The 15,046-nt window shown below is 52.8% G+C and overlaps 1 protein-coding gene across 2 annotated transcripts in view; it reads right to left on the reverse strand.

Moving 5' to 3' along the window:
• The window catches only part of adgrl1a (adhesion G protein-coupled receptor L1a), a 46,004-nt gene that overhangs the window by 9,018 nt on the left and 21,940 nt on the right, over positions 1-15,046 (reverse strand). Inside the window, exons 5-15 of one of the 2 annotated variants that reach the window (XM_084677334.1) lie at positions 8,614-8,821; positions 8,073-8,337; positions 7,621-7,948; positions 6,637-6,930; positions 4,777-4,880; positions 4,152-4,337; positions 3,827-3,865; positions 2,445-2,625; positions 2,082-2,204; positions 745-956; positions 300-473 (exon numbers count right to left, since the gene is read on the reverse strand). In XM_084677334.1, coding sequence (XP_084533460.1) covers positions 300-473; positions 745-956; positions 2,082-2,204; positions 2,445-2,625; positions 3,827-3,865; positions 4,152-4,337; positions 4,777-4,880; positions 6,637-6,930; positions 7,621-7,948; positions 8,073-8,337; positions 8,614-8,821 — 2,114 coding nt within the window. Of the gene's footprint in view, positions 1-299; positions 474-744; positions 957-2,081; positions 2,205-2,444; positions 2,626-3,826; positions 3,866-4,151; positions 4,338-4,776; positions 4,881-6,636; positions 6,931-7,620; positions 7,949-8,072; positions 8,338-8,613; positions 8,822-15,046 lie in introns of those variants that run through there. The other variant, XM_084677335.1, reaches the window with a different exon arrangement.

Here is a 15,046-nt window from a genome sequence, read left to right on the forward strand (position 1 = left end):
GTAAATATATTCAGGAAACTGAAACGTATGAGACAAGAGACAAGGCATGCCGAAAAAAGACATGACATTCAAATTCAACTGAATGTCAGCTGAAGTAGCAGGACATGAATTTGTAAGTGTATTCAACTGTGAGAACGTTACAGAGGGAAAGAGAGAGAGAGAGATAGGAAGAGGTAGAGAGTTAGCAGGTAGCAGGTAGGAAGTAAGATATCGGAGGCCTGGGAGACAGACAAATACGGAGCTTGAGAGAGCGAGAGACGGCCACGATGTTACAGGGTGAGAGGGCGAGCGCGCCTTACATCGGGCTCGTGGTGCGCCATGAGCACCGCAAAGTTGGTGAGGTGGCTGCAGGAGCAGGTGGTGTGCGTGCTGTTGGTGTCCAGCAGCCTGCAGCCCTGGGAAGACCACTGGCCCGTCATGGAGCGCTCCGAGTAGTTCCAGAAAGAGCAGTTGGGACTGTAGTGGTTCTCCAACTGGACACGAAGGGAAGAAGGGAAGGAAAGGGGGGAAAAGGGGGGAGGAGTCAACAAAAAGCTTTTTGAACGCCCATTTGATGTGCTGTGTGGGTGCGTGTGACGGACCGGATGTGCGCGCTCATGTATGTGTGTGTCGGTGTTTGTGTATAGGTGTTTGTATAGAGTAGTGCGTATGTGTACTGTGTGCCCAGCCACCTGTCGGTGTCGACAGGTGTCTGCGTATAGAGTGGTGTGTGTGTGTGTGTGTGTGTCGTGGGAGTGCAGGCACCTGCAGGTGTTTGAGTGTGAAGACCACGGGCTCGGTGAGGAACACCCTGCTGGACTCCTTGTTGATGGAGGCGGCGATGACGTGGGAGTTGACCGCCAGGCCCCGCCCCCCTGGCGCCGAGCCCGCCTCCAGTTCCATCTTGATGGTGGCGTTCTCGGTGGACAGGAAGGCACCCAGGTTCTTATAGAGCACAAACACCACCTTCACTTGGCCTGCAGGACGGAGGGCGAGACAAAGAGAGAGAGAGAGAGAGAGAGAGAGAGAGAGAGAGAGAGAGAGAGAGAGAGGGCGAGAAAGTGGGCGGGACAGAGGGCGGTGGGAGACGGAGAGAAAATTGAAAGAAATAGAGAGATGGAGGCCATAATATGGTAATATGGACGAGAGGTGGGCAGAGATGTTGAGTGGGAGAGTGACAGGGCGAGAGGGAGCGAGACAGAGAGAGAGAGTTAGTGAAGGTGAGAATGATGGTAAGGACCGTTTCATTTTGACTGGTGGAAGAGAGCGAGATTTAATGTGGAGGGCAATGGTACATTCATCCCTCAAGCATTCACAGCATCCCTTATTATTCCATATGAATATTTCATGTGCGTTTGTTTCAATCATTCTAATCTCGTTCCCACTGCAGAGCTGAGCTTAGACAGAAAACAGGAAAGGGATGAGAGGGTGGGTGGAGGCTGGGGAGGTAGGGAGAGAGAGAAAGAGAGAGAGAGAGAGAGAGAGAGAGAGAGAGAGAGAGAGAGAGAGAGAGAGAGAGAGAGAGAGAGAGAGAGAGAGAGAGAGAGAGAGAGAGAGAGAGAGAGAGAGAGAGAGAGAGAGAGAGAGAGAGAGAGAGAGAGAGAGAGAGAGAGAGAGAGAGAGAGAGAGAGAGAGAGAGAGAGAGAGAGAGAGAGAGAGAGAGAGAGAGAGAGAGAGAGAGAGAGAGAGAGAGAGGAGGAGGAGAGGAGCGTGAGAGGGATGGAGGAAGGGGGGCTAGGAGGGGTTTGAAGCGAAAGAGATGAGAGAGGGGGATAAGATGGCGGAGAGACGGAGCGAGGGAGCAGAATAGGGAGGACAGAGGAGGGCGAGCGCTGAGATTGCTCTGTCAGGCTGGAGATGATAGTAATCTACACGCCTCTCCAGCTATTCTATTAAGACCGCCGTTAAGAAACCATCAAGAAATAAATTGTCTCAGCGCTTTCGTTAATCTGATTAGCCTATTATTATGAACCAAGAACTTAGTCAACTGCATGCAGATTCTTTTAAGCCAGCATGAAAATAAGAGATGGAGTGGTCGTGGAGGGAGGGGCTGTGGCCGTGGTTGTGGTCGGGGTCGGGGGGGGGGGGGGGGGGTTACTGACCGTTGCGGCTGTACTGTTTGATGGTGGAGGCAGACAGCTGGATGGTGCTGTCGCTCACGTAGTTCTGAGGGAAGTAGAGGTCCTGGAGGTCCATCTCTGTGTTCAACACGTGCACCTCCAGGTCTGAGGGAAGAGCACACACACACGCGCGCACACACACACACACGCACACACACGCACACACGCACAGAAATAGATCCCAGGAAGAAGGTTAATACTGAAGGGATCTCCTCTAACATTGTAAAAATATAGAATAATATGGAAATCTCACATGGACCATACTTAACACAATACTGCTTTTTTTTTTTTACGAGAGAGAGAGAGAAAGAGACACACACACACACACCCACTCCAGTGTCTTACCGATGTTAGGGGCCCGGTCGGAGAAGCGGTTGCCGTACATGTTGTTAGCCAATAGAAAGGCTCCTTTTTCCAGAACGTCCAATAGCATGGTGGCCGTGTGTGCCTGCTCAGTGCTGTTCATGTCCTGCCACGACTCCAGCGCCTCCGAGCGCAGCAGGTTATCCACCGTCTGCACTACCGCCTGTGAGCACAGGGGGCGCCGTCGTTAACACCCCCTCCTGTACATTTACGAGGCCTACAGCTCCTGAATTACGTTTACTACTGCTCTATGGCAGACTTATCACCACTCTTTTCTTTAGCTACACTTATGATTCATTTAATAGCAGTTTTGGGTTTTATCGGCTATCCAATTTATCGAAGCAGCCGGTTTGATGAATCATGTAATTCTCCAGCACACAGGCCTCTCAAAATGTAGTATGATAATTAAGGCCGGGATTGCAGATTTAACGGTGAAAGGGAAGTCGATGCAGTTACAAAGTACTCGGCTCTGTTCAGAATGGCCTCCAGGAAAGAGATATTTTGCTTGCTCTGGGTTCGCTGACATCTATGTTACATTCAAGCTCCAGCCACGGCACAGATGGCAGTCTGGTTACAGATACCGCAGGACTCTGTCCCGTCATGGGCTCCAGAGCTGCACGGCAGAATCCTATTACTATAGATCAGGCCAGAAAGCACACATGAAGCTAAATACAGGCTTTCATTTACACTGCATCTTTCCAGTGGGCAGCAGTGACATCAAACACTGCTATTGCCCAACATTCCAGATCGTCTGAGGGGCTGGATATATTGCAGAAATACACTAGGCCCTTTCCTACAATCGAATTACAGTTCCACAAAGCCCGAGATATTATGAGAAGAAAACGCCATAGCCGAGGAGCACATGAACTGTGGCAATATGAAAAGGCATGCAATACTGCCGAGGTGATGTCATAAAGAAATTACTTTTACTCCTGCTATTCTGACCCACATTTCAGAGATATACCATGAGTCCTATGGAGACTACAAAGAAACTAGCAAGCAGCCCTGGGAAATAACACACCAACATTTAAAATGTGGATCTGCCGGGAGTTATTCGGCAACGCGCAGCACACTCCAGCGGGAACTACAATAACGCTACACACTCGTAACATGATACCACTGGCGACATAAATCATACACGCAGACAAAACCACGCCACAGGCAAGACAAATCTTCCACACACACAGCCGCGCACACCCACACAAGGAGACACACATAGACACAGACATGAGACACGCACACTTAAACCCAGTATCCACCACAGCCGTGGGTTTATCTTTCTCACATTAAACCAAACAGCAACTCTCCTGAGACGACAGCAGGCGTTCAGTGGTAGGAGAGAGGAGATAAAGGTTGAACGTTACCTGTATGTAGGCCCGGCAGGTTCTCTCTCTCTTCTGAAGCTGAGAGAGGGGGAAAACCGAGCCATTTAGCACACACGACGCAAAACAAACGCAAATCCCCCAAAATGCATCCTGATCTTGTGTAGACCTCGTGGGTTACCCCGAGCGCGTCGCCATCTCCCTGAACCCAGGGTTCACCTTGGGATGAGTTAGTCATGATTTTCAATTTGTATTGATCACGTGTGTGAGTGTAGCTGTGTGCGCTTGCCTGAATACAGTATGGGTCTGGCTGCGTGCGTGCATGCATGCGTGTGCACGTGAGCAGGCCTGTGTGTGTGTGTGGTACCTTATTGTAGTTGCGGGCCGCTGACTCCTTGTTGCCGGGGCGGAGCGCCTGGAGCTGGGCGTCCAGTATGTCCAGCAGCTGTTCCATCAGCCTGACGGACGAGCTGACATCACCGGCGTGGATCCGCCCCCGCGTATGGTTCACCAGCTCCCCGGCTATGTTCGCCGCGTTCTCACCGCTCTTGATCTACACACACACACACACACACACACAACCATCCATGAGTACACTGAACCACTGGACGCCGCCAAATAGGTGTGCGTAACGGGTTTTGATGTTTGCTTGAAATGAAAAGAAATATGAAGAAGACGGAAAAAAAGGTCGTTTCTTGACCTTCCCACGCCCTGCTGCTGGTCAGGGAGTGGTGGGCCAGGATCAAGCCATATATGTCCTCTAATGGCTGCATTTGAATAGTCCAGTCGAAATGAGGCGTTATTCTAATGAGGAACACCTCAGTGGTATGGAAATAGCTTTTAATCTGCGCCATGGAGAAATGCTAATGTGGTCCGGAGATGGACAGAGGAACAGCCTGGCGGAGGGAGCAGGGGGTGGGGGGGTAGGGGTTGGGGTGAGGGTGATAGAGCTGGGCCGGAGGGGGGGGGGGGGCGACAGGTGGAGGTCTCACCTTCTGGGACACCTGGTTGACCCAGGGGGAGGTGCAGTTACTGAGGTCAGGCCCCCGAGGGTTCCACATGACTGGCCCTGCCAAGCACTGGAAAGAGGCGATGCCTGCAGACACAGAGAGGGAAGGGAGGGAGGGACAGGAGGAAGCGGAGTAATTCAGAGAAGGAGAAGGGAAGGAGAGTAATTCAGAGATAATATGCACTTGGTGTTGGCAATTATAAGGAAATAGATATTTTGAGAAAAGGAAAGGGCATTAAAGTTAAAAAAACGAAAACGAAATGAGTTTTAAAAATGCAAGTCTCCAAAAGTGTTTAAGGATGAGAGGGATGGGGGAGGGAGGGACAAAGGATGGGGGTAGGAGAGAGCGTGGAAGAGAAAATAGGGCAGAAGTGGAAAAGGTTAAGTAATAAAGTGTAAAACAGAATGTGTTGGAGAGGGGAATCAGAGAATCGGGCTTTCAAATGAGCTGGCTGTTAGAACATGGTTTTTAAAGGAATGCAAATAATGAAAGCATGCCCCCCCTTCTTTCCCATTACACACACACACACACACACACACACACACCAAAGACATCACCATCAGGCATGGTCTCTCATCGGCGCTGAATAACACCTCGAGGGAGACACCTCTCGACACCCCTCGTTTCCAGCTAAGTTTTCCTGTTTAGTTAGGCGAGTTCACAGAGAGGACACCATGCTGGGATCAAACCAGGGGAGGGTCTTCCCAATGCCACTAACACAAATAGCTCCACACAGGAACAAGAACAGGAACAGGAGAGGGACAGAAGAGAGGGGAAACAAAGAGAGCGCGAGAGAGAGCGCCAAAGAGAGATGGGAGAGAGAATAAGAAAGGGAAAGAGAGAGACAGAGAGAGAGAGAGAGAGAGAGAGAGAGAGAGAGAGAGAGAGAGAGAGAGAGAGAGAGAGAGAGAGAGAGAGAGAGAGAGAGAGAGAGAGAGAGAGAGAGAGAGAGAGAGAGAGAGAGAGAGAGAGAGAGAGAGAGAGAGAGAGAGAGAGAGAGAGAGAGCAGAGGCAGGGAGAGAGATGAGAGAAAGAGAGAGAGACGAGGAGAGAGTGGAAGAAAGACCGAGAGCAGAGAGAGAGAGAGAGAGAAAGGGAGAGAGAGAGAGAGAGAGAGAGAGAGAGAGGGGGAGGGAGAGAGAGAGGGGGGAGAGAGAGACAGCAGTAGAGGAGAGATGACAGAAACAACGGCAGCCGCACTTCACAGCGGCGGAGGGATCAGAGCAGACGTGGCGTCCTCTTTCCTCCCCTCCCCATTCCGCCGATTGGGTTTGAAAGACCTGCCAAGACGGCAATTAAGCCAGCTGCTAATTTAGCATTACTGTCGTTTTCAGAGACAAGAGACGGAACGCACAAAAGCAGGAAGCCAGCAACGCAGGAAAGGGAAGGTGTTTTTTTTTTTCCTTTCTCCCCCCTTAACTAAAGAGAGCTATTTGATGCCTGCATGTTTGAGTCATAGTGAGTCATAGAAGCTAGCATGAAGGGAGGTGAAGCCCCTGTGTTGTTTGCTCTTTCCTTTTATTATTCCCCACTTCCACCGGCTCTCCCTGTTTCTGTGGGAGAGGACAGGCTTTCATGTAGGCTCCTTTGGGAGTGAGCCTGCTGCTGAAACCAGCACAGGGACTGAAGTAGACAACACAGAGGTGGAAAGAAAACCGGAGCGGGAGCACAAACACCCCTCGAAAACACACAAAAACACACACACACACGCGCACACACAAAATACCCTCCCTCCCACGCAAACACAGACTCGCACAGACAGCAGTTTCACTCAGAGTCCTCCTCATGTGATGGAAAAAACAAACGCATGCGTGTGTTCCCTTGGCGCAGGTGATCTCTTACCAAGAGACCCTTTAGGGCATGGCCGGTCCACCGTCTCTCCTTTCTGGGTGGCAGGCCACTGCACGCCCCGGGCCAACCGCGCCTCACACACGTGGGGCTCCGGGCCCTGCGGCGGCCTGGGAGGCCGACGCGTCACAGGAACGGTGGCTGTGATTGGCCGCAGGTCCGGCCCTTTGTTGATGGAGCTGATAGGGTGCGAGGTGGGCGCCAGTGGGCGGGTGGTGGCAGGGATGGAGCTGGAGGTCAAGGGCTTGGCCGGAGTGGTGCTGGACACCTGGGTGGTGGTCAGAGGGCCTGGGGGAGAAAGGGAAAGAGAGGGGGGGGGGGGGGGGGGTTGGGGTGGAGGGCATCAGCAGGGATAGCAGAGGGGGGGAGGGAGATGTGGAAGAAGGCAGAAGGAAACAGATGAAGAGTAGGAAGGCTGGCTAACGTCAGAAGTCTCTCTGATGGCGAGTTCAAAAGGGAGCACGATAATAACTCGTGAGCCAAACACTTTGGGACATCTCAAAGCCTTAATATCTCGACATTACTTCTGCGTGCTCTCCAGAGAGCGCCGGGAAGAGAAAAGAGACAGAAGGCACGACGAGAAAAAGGAGCCAGTAAATAATTGATCAAATAAATCACAGAAGTGGGACCCGTTAACAACTAAGTGGAGTTCTACTTCAGTATCACAACCCCGGAAACACGATCCCCACGGATCAAAACGCTCAGTCCGTGCGAGTCTGCCTGTCTCTGTCTTTCCCTTTCTCTCAGGTTCCTCATTTGACAGATAACGTCGGACCAAGTCCGACTCACAGTCGCTCCCACATCCCCCTGTTCTCTCACCCGGGCGTCAGTGACACAGCACGAGGTAAGAATCGAAACCCCAACTCAGATAAGTGACTCGACGGTAGTCCGCCACGAGCTAAAAGCTGCAAAGTCACTCTAACGAACCGCCTCGACAAACCCTTTCCCTCTCGCCATTTCCTTTCCCGCGCGACTCACTGGTGGTGGGGTCCGGGGGTCCGAACTCCAGCGGGTAGCGCAGCACGTTGTAGTTGTTCCACACGTACAGCTGGTTGTCCCGGGGGTTGTAGTCCACGGACGAGACGTACTGGTAGGGGTTCGGGAAGGGGATGTGGACGGGCTCCTCGCGGGCGCGGTTGGTGTTGTAGGCGTAGAGCACCAGGTCGCCGCCCGCCTCGCTGTCGTCGTCCTGGTAGACGGAGCGCACGGCGTACAGCACGCCGCACGCCATGAAGGCGTTGGAGGCCAGGCGCTTGTCGAAGCTCGTCTCCCAGGTGCCCTCGAAGCGCAGGGTGTAGGGGTTCACCTGAGGGGGAGGGGGGGGGGACGCTGGTTGGAACGGCGGTTGCCGGAGCAGAGGATACGGCACGGAAAATGCAATCACACACACACACACATCCCTCCCCCCCCCCTTGTGAGTCACACCGTACCTGGCTGACCACCAGTCGGCCGTTGTTGGACTCGGTGGCGTAGATGACCCACAGGCCGTTCTCGTCCACCGCCAGGTCGATGTCCGACTTGCCCCCCCAGCGGTACGGCGACGTGTCGTGGTAGTTGGCGTTGGCGATGATGGCCTCGCCGCTCTTGATGCGCGTGCGCAGGTCGTACTTGACGATGTTGCGCGTGCGCTCCTTGTTGTAGAACACGGCGCCGTCGTACACCACGAAGCCCGTGCCGTCGACGCGGTTCGGCAACCTGCGGGGAGGGGGGGGGGAAAGAGAGACATCCCCGATGGGAGGGGGGTGAGAGATCCCGCTCGCGATCCGCGGGCGCCCTCCCTCTCCCGGGCTCCCCGCATGGACAGCCACCTGCTGACTCAGTCCACCAAACCCCCCTCCCCTCCCCCCCACGCAGAAACTGCCATTCAACACCCCTCCACAGCAGCATCATTCCAATAAATCAATGCGCGGGCCAGGCACTATCTGACGGGGGGCCAGCGGGGGGGGGGGGGGGGGCGGGCGGCGCTCTCACTTGTAGGTGGTGGTGGCCCGGGTTTGTTTGAAGTCGTCCCAGGAGGCGTACTCGTACAGCATGTCCGTGCGGTAGGGCGTCCAGGGCATGACGTAGAGACGGTCGCCTGCCTGCAGGGGGTCCTTGCACCACGCCCCCGACTGGTGCTCCGCCTCCTGCAGAGAGCTGGCTGCCTGAACCCTCAGCAGAGTGCCCGGGCACACAAAGACTGGAGGGAGACCGAGGGACGGGGCAGAGGGGGAGGGGAGAAGGGGGTGGGGGGAGAGCGAGAGAGGAGGGGCGAAGGACAGAAAGAGGGAGAGGGAGGGAGAGAGAGAGAGAGAGAGAGAGAGAGAGAGAGAGAGAGAGAGAGAGAGAGAGAGAGAGGGAGATAGAGAGAGAGAGAGAGAAGGAGAGGGGAAGGAGGGAGGAGGAGCGAGCCAGAGTGGTGGAACAGGAGAGGAGGTGGGAGGTGTCATGGAGATGTGGAGGATAGAGAGAGAGGGAGGTATAAGAGGAGGGGCAGCAGAAAGAGAGGAGAGAAACGGGGCAGAGGGGGGGGGCGACGCGAGAGATGCGACGCGGGGAGATGTGATGGGAGAAAGGCACAAAGGAGGAAGCGTGGGAGAAAGAGAAAGGGAGGGGAGCGAGGTGAGATACAGTACATTATCAGATCTCAAATACAGAAACACATAAAAGCTCATTGGCTCAATGGTGGTCTTAGGATTTGTGGTTTTGTGGAGAGCTGCTGGTAATGATAAATTCGATTTGTGTCTGCGGTTGCCGCTGCTTAGCCATGGTATCTTATCTCATTCCTCTTGGCCTACTTTCTGACTGATTGTGCACTTATGTTTCAAAAAGCACTGTTCTTTTACTCAGCTACTGTGTGGTAAAACAGAGCCGGGAGAGGAAGTTTTTAAATATTGCATGACAGGGGGAGATATTTGGATCTCAGTCACGAGCACGGCTCACACAAGGCAGTCTGGGGTAGAAAATGTAGGTCTTGCTCAGCCCTCCCTTCCTTTGCCGTTTGCGATTTCAAATGCACGCACGCACGCACGCACACGCACAAACACACACACAGTGACACAGCCTCCCTGCATCCAGGCTCTGGAGGAGGTCATCCACTGGGGAAGACTGTAAATTGGCTAGCTGACGCAGATCATCCCAGCCAGCCAGACGACATCCTGCCCTGGGACCACACATGCCTGTCATGTGGTCGGGGCCTGGGCCCGTGGGAGATGTATGGAGCCGAGCTGCCGGCATCATCACCACTGTGACATCACAGGGGACCCCCCCGGAACGAGGGCGAGGGATGGGGGACACGGCGACAGAATGAAAGAGGAGAGTCCCTCTCTCTCTCTCTTCCGTCTCTCCTGTTGAGTTATTCATGTGTCCACACCATGCCAGCTTGCTCAGTGTAGAGAGAGAGCATCAGACACCTGCTGGTCACTTTATGACTGAACGCTTCCCTGCACTAATTGGTCACTGCAGGGGCATTTAGACACAGACATACGCGCACACACACCCATACACCCACACGAGGATGGACACAGGCACAAACAAGAAAGGAGACACACACACACCGACACAAGCAAAACACCCACAAACAAGACAGCCGAATGAGGATGTTTAGTTAAAATGTGTCATGTTATTTATTTCATTGCTTCCCTTTTTTGGACAGTAATGGCTGTGTGATATGGGAGGGCGGGGGGTGGGGGGGAGTCTACGGGGTGGGGGGTGCGGGGGGGTGGTGTCTGTTGGGACGAGAGGAGGATTTACATTTAAATTTAGTCATTTAGCAGACGCCCATATCCAGAGCGACTTACAGTAAGTACAGGGACATTCCGATTCAACAAGTAGGGTGAAGTGTCTCGCTCAAGGACACAACGTCATTTGGCACAGCGGGGGAATCGATCCGGCAACCTTCTGTTTACCAGCCCGACTCTCTCACTGCTCAGCCATCTGACTCCTGTCTTAGAGGAGGAAATGTGTTCATCTCTCTTCCCCGCTGCTGATTGCGTGTGGCGATGCGTCGGCGCCGACTCTCTCTGGGACGAGAGGGTACTGTCTGAGAGGGATCTCAGCGGGGACAGAGTCTGCCGTCAAAACGCGAAGCAAACCAAGGCCAAGCGTAAACAAACACCGAACATGGGCCTTTCGCACGGCGCTTCCCCCTCACCACCCAGTTGCTCGGCGGGCAACACAGAAGCTCCAACAGTTGCGTGTCTGCTGACGGTCAAATCCGGCTCCCCAGACAACCCAGAAGGTCAAGAATGGAGCGGAACGCCTGCAGCAACCATATCTCATATACCATCGCTCGTCCTAGGAGTGGTTCAGCCAAACTGGCTCAGGGATGAATGATTGAATGGGCTGCTGTATTGACAAGGCTGCGGCGCGAGAGACAAAACAAACACAAAAAACGAACGGGGAATGGGGCCGATGCTACGGAAGCAGGCAGGTATAGAAGAAAAGGAGGGGGTGTGTCCCCCCCCGCTCCCCCCCCCCCCCCTGCATGTAGGTGACCCATAAACGAGGCTGGCTTGCTGTGCCTCGAGGTAGGAGGGAAGGATACGGCAGGGCCCAGGTGATTACGGGACAGAGACGCACAGTAACAGTCACACGCAAAAGCGCTCCGTTAAGCGATTATGCTGACGGGACGTGGGGGAACAAAGACGCCCCGCTGCACACCTCCGGCCCTCCCCACGATTCTGGTTCCCTCCATCGGCAGGTGAGCCCGCACGATGGAAGTCTCGTGATGATTTCACTTGGCCGACAGCATCACAGAAGGCCTGGTTTCGAATTCAAACCAGGGTACCCACAGCCAGTAAACAATGGTCTTGTCCAGAATAACCGGAGAGCTAACACTAACAGTGTTGTGAACCCTCCTGTGTGGGTCCGCACGTTCTGACCAAGCTGGTCTTCGACAGCAGCGGTGCTGCAGTGCAGTGGGTTTTCCTCCTCCATGTTGTTCTCAGCCCCTCTCTGTCTTCCCGGTGCCGGCCCTACGCTGCTTATTCTAATGAGCTGGGTGTTGGGTGGGCTGGGTGTCAACGGGGCTCATCAGTGGCGTGTACACACACACACACACACACGTGCATGCACACACTGCACGCTCTCTCTCCCACACACTGCACAAACACACACACACACAGAGAGTTCAGCTTCTCACCCTGCACAGTGTGCAATCCCAGCCAGAGGGGCTTCATTAGCTCTGACCCGCAGCTCCCTGCCCCCTTCCTGTTTACCAACCACCCTGCCTCTCTCTCTCTCTCTCTCTCCTCCTCTTCACATCTTCCTCTAAAACCACTGTCAGTCTGCCCGTCTCTCTCTGTCTGTCTCTCTCTCTTCCTTTGTCTCTCTCTGTCTATACTCTGTTTACAACAAATTGGTCCATCCGGCCGTGGGCTCCTCTCCTCCTTCCTTCCTCTCTCTCTCTCTTCCTTTGTCTCTCTCTCTCTCTCTCTTCCTGTGTCTCTCTCTCTCTCTCTCTCTCTATACTCTGTTTACAACCCATTGGTCCATCCGGCCATGGGCTCATCTCCTCCCTTCTTCCTGTTTCTCTCTCTCTTCCTCTCGTCCGTACAAACAGACTGATCTCAGCCAGGGACAGCCATGACTGCTGAGCCCCACTACAGGTAGCTATTAGAACACCCACAATATGAATTAGGTATTAGGTTTTAAGTATATGTGGGGTATTATGCACTAGGTATTATCCTGGTCCGGCAGGTTAGCCTGATTCAGGGATTAGAACAGATTGGGATTAGCACGTGTTTAGTAGCAGTGCAGATCTGCTCTGACACAATCAGCAGCACACCAATACTGGCAACGACCACGTTGGCCAAATCTGTAATAAGACTTACCTTATCAAGGATTAAAAACCACCCAATCTATCTTTTATTCATAACATGCCAACGTGCTTATTATCAAGATACTAACAGCGAAATACTGCCAGGAAAAATAATTATTTTTATCTCCCACAAACTCAGGTCAGCCGTTACTTGTCAGTATGGAGCTTGAACATGAACCAATGAAAGGCAAAGAATGTCCCTGGAAATGACAAATATCTTACATTTGTTAAGGAAATGACAAAATGTGATTGACTGGGAATGCAATTAAAATGAACAGTGACAGCTTTGGGCTCAATTCCGAACATTCATTTTGAAGGCTTATCTTCGTATCATATCCGAGTAAGGGAGGAAACAAACATAATTGCTTTGCAATAGTAATTAGCAAATGATATGTTGTGGTCCAAAAAGCCCTCTGATGTGATCACACTAAGCCTCTGGACAGGGCATGTGCTGAGCTTCGGTTTGAAGCGCTTGCTAAAATGGTTGCCTGTGTGCATCCGAGGGAGGCCATGTTTGTGGAGTGCGTGGAGTTGAGCCCCAGCCTGCCAGCAGCCTGCCCAGGTCTCTACCCTCTCCCCGAGTCCACAGACATGGCCTGTCTGACTGCTGGGAACCTGCTGCTCTAATTGAATCCTACACCTGTTACTGGCAGGTGCACCATATAGCCAGCAGGGGGCAGAGTGGAGCACGGCACGAAAACTCCTCGCCCATGCCGGACAGTTAATTGTCTGTAAGTAAGAGTGAGCGTGTGTGTGTAAGAAGGCATTGGGGCTTGAGGGTCTATCTGCGTTCATCAGCGCGCCCGAATGTTGGGGGGGTGTGTGTGTGTGTGCGCGTGTTTGCGTGCATGTGTGCGTTTGAGAGAGGGTAAGGGAAGGAGAGACAGAGTCAAAAAGAGTGAGAGTGTATTTGCGTGTGTCATAAGGAGAAAGAGAGAGCAGCGGAGAGAGAGAATAAATAGTTACATCCTGTGAAATGAGAAGTAAGAGTGAGTTAATTTGGAGTGAGAGAGAGAGAGAGAGAGCGAGGTGGGGGGGCTCCAAGTGTATGTCCTCTTCCTTTTTGGTCAGCAAGGGGTCAAGGCATGGGAGTAAAAACAAAATACTGGTTTCATCCACAAACACACACCTACTGGACTGTCAATCCACACACACACACACACACACACACTGATACTGTATATACAAACAAAGCCTACAGTGCAAATACACACAGACACACAGTGGTCCCGCTCTGCTGACTGGCAGAGGAAGGGGCGGGCATCATGCTGGCACTTTGATCAACCCTCATGTTCTCCCCAGACAATAGCCTTCACTGAGACCAGCAGTCGTGCTTGCGATACTGACCATTGACATGTATTATCTCCGGAGGGGAGCTGACACTGAGTGACGGCACAGGTGGTCAGAAGGCAGCTACAGCCGAGTACCGAGTAGCATCTACACAACCACTCGATCGGTGACAGGACAAAGGCTACTGTGTCTCCGTCCGGTTATTATGTAACAAAAAAAAGCTAGTGTAGCCTAGCCTAGCCTAGCCTAGCATAGCTTACCTTAGCCCAGTGTTGCCTTGCATTGTGCGGCCTAGCCTAGCGTATCCTAGCCTAGCTTTTCCAGGAAGGCCCATCCGTCACCCTCAGCCTCCTGATCTATATTCATGACCACCTGCCTCTGCCTCAGCTCCTTAGCCTGAACAATGCAATGACTTCTCAATGTACAGTCAGCCAACGCACAATTCCCTATCTTTGGCTGCCTGCACTGAATAGAATGTTTTAGACACTGTGTCATGTGACTGAGTGTGTGTGTGCGTGTGAGTGTGTGGTGGGTCATTCGTAATGAGGAACTGCTGCGTGTCTCTATAGCGACCACGCTCTCCCCTCTCTCTCTTCCCTCTCTCTCCACAGACGCTTGGAATCAGAGCTACGGTGCTGTTTGTCTAAATAGGACAGATATTCTCCTCATCTGTTTTCCTAGTTGGAATATAAATCAACTGTAGCCATACATATAATATATCTGAACAAAGCTCCCCTCTTCATCTCTTTTCTGTCTTAGCCACTGACCGAGGGAAAGAGTAGTACAATGGACTTCTCTTCAGTCTTTTAACCTGTCAGCACTGGTGAAGGAGTAATGGCAGTGGAGAGAAGGCTATGCTTGACAACGAGGGCAGAGCTTTAAGGTCGGAGAGAGAGAGAGCCAGGGAGCCAGGGAGGAAAGTGCAACCGCTGAGGTTTCGTTATCTTAGGAGGACGTCGAGTCGGACGTTGACATAACAGGTCCTGAGCTTGACAGCAAAGACATGCGCCATCTTTATGCCAATCTGCCAATCCAACTATCAATCCATAGCGCGGCACATTGACGTGGACACGGGCAACATAGAGTCTGTGGCGTTAATCAACTCCGACCAGATCGAGGGAAGCAGAGTTAGAAGACGAGTGGAGGGATGGAGGGATAGAGGGAGGACGACAAAGGGGAGGGAGTCAGTTGGTTCTCTGGTTGTCAAATGATCAGTGGGAGGAACAAGGTCAGAAAACAACTGAGTGGGTGCGAGAGTGGGGAGGAGGAGGTTTAAGCTGCCGTAGCCACGCCATGACAGGCAGGGAGAAACAA

The sequence above is a fragment of the Hypomesus nipponensis genome, chromosome 17 (assembly GCF_054491055.1).
Source record: "Hypomesus nipponensis isolate SF chromosome 17, ASM5449105v1, whole genome shotgun sequence".
NCBI lineage: Eukaryota > Metazoa > Chordata > Actinopteri > Osmeriformes > Osmeridae > Hypomesus > Hypomesus nipponensis.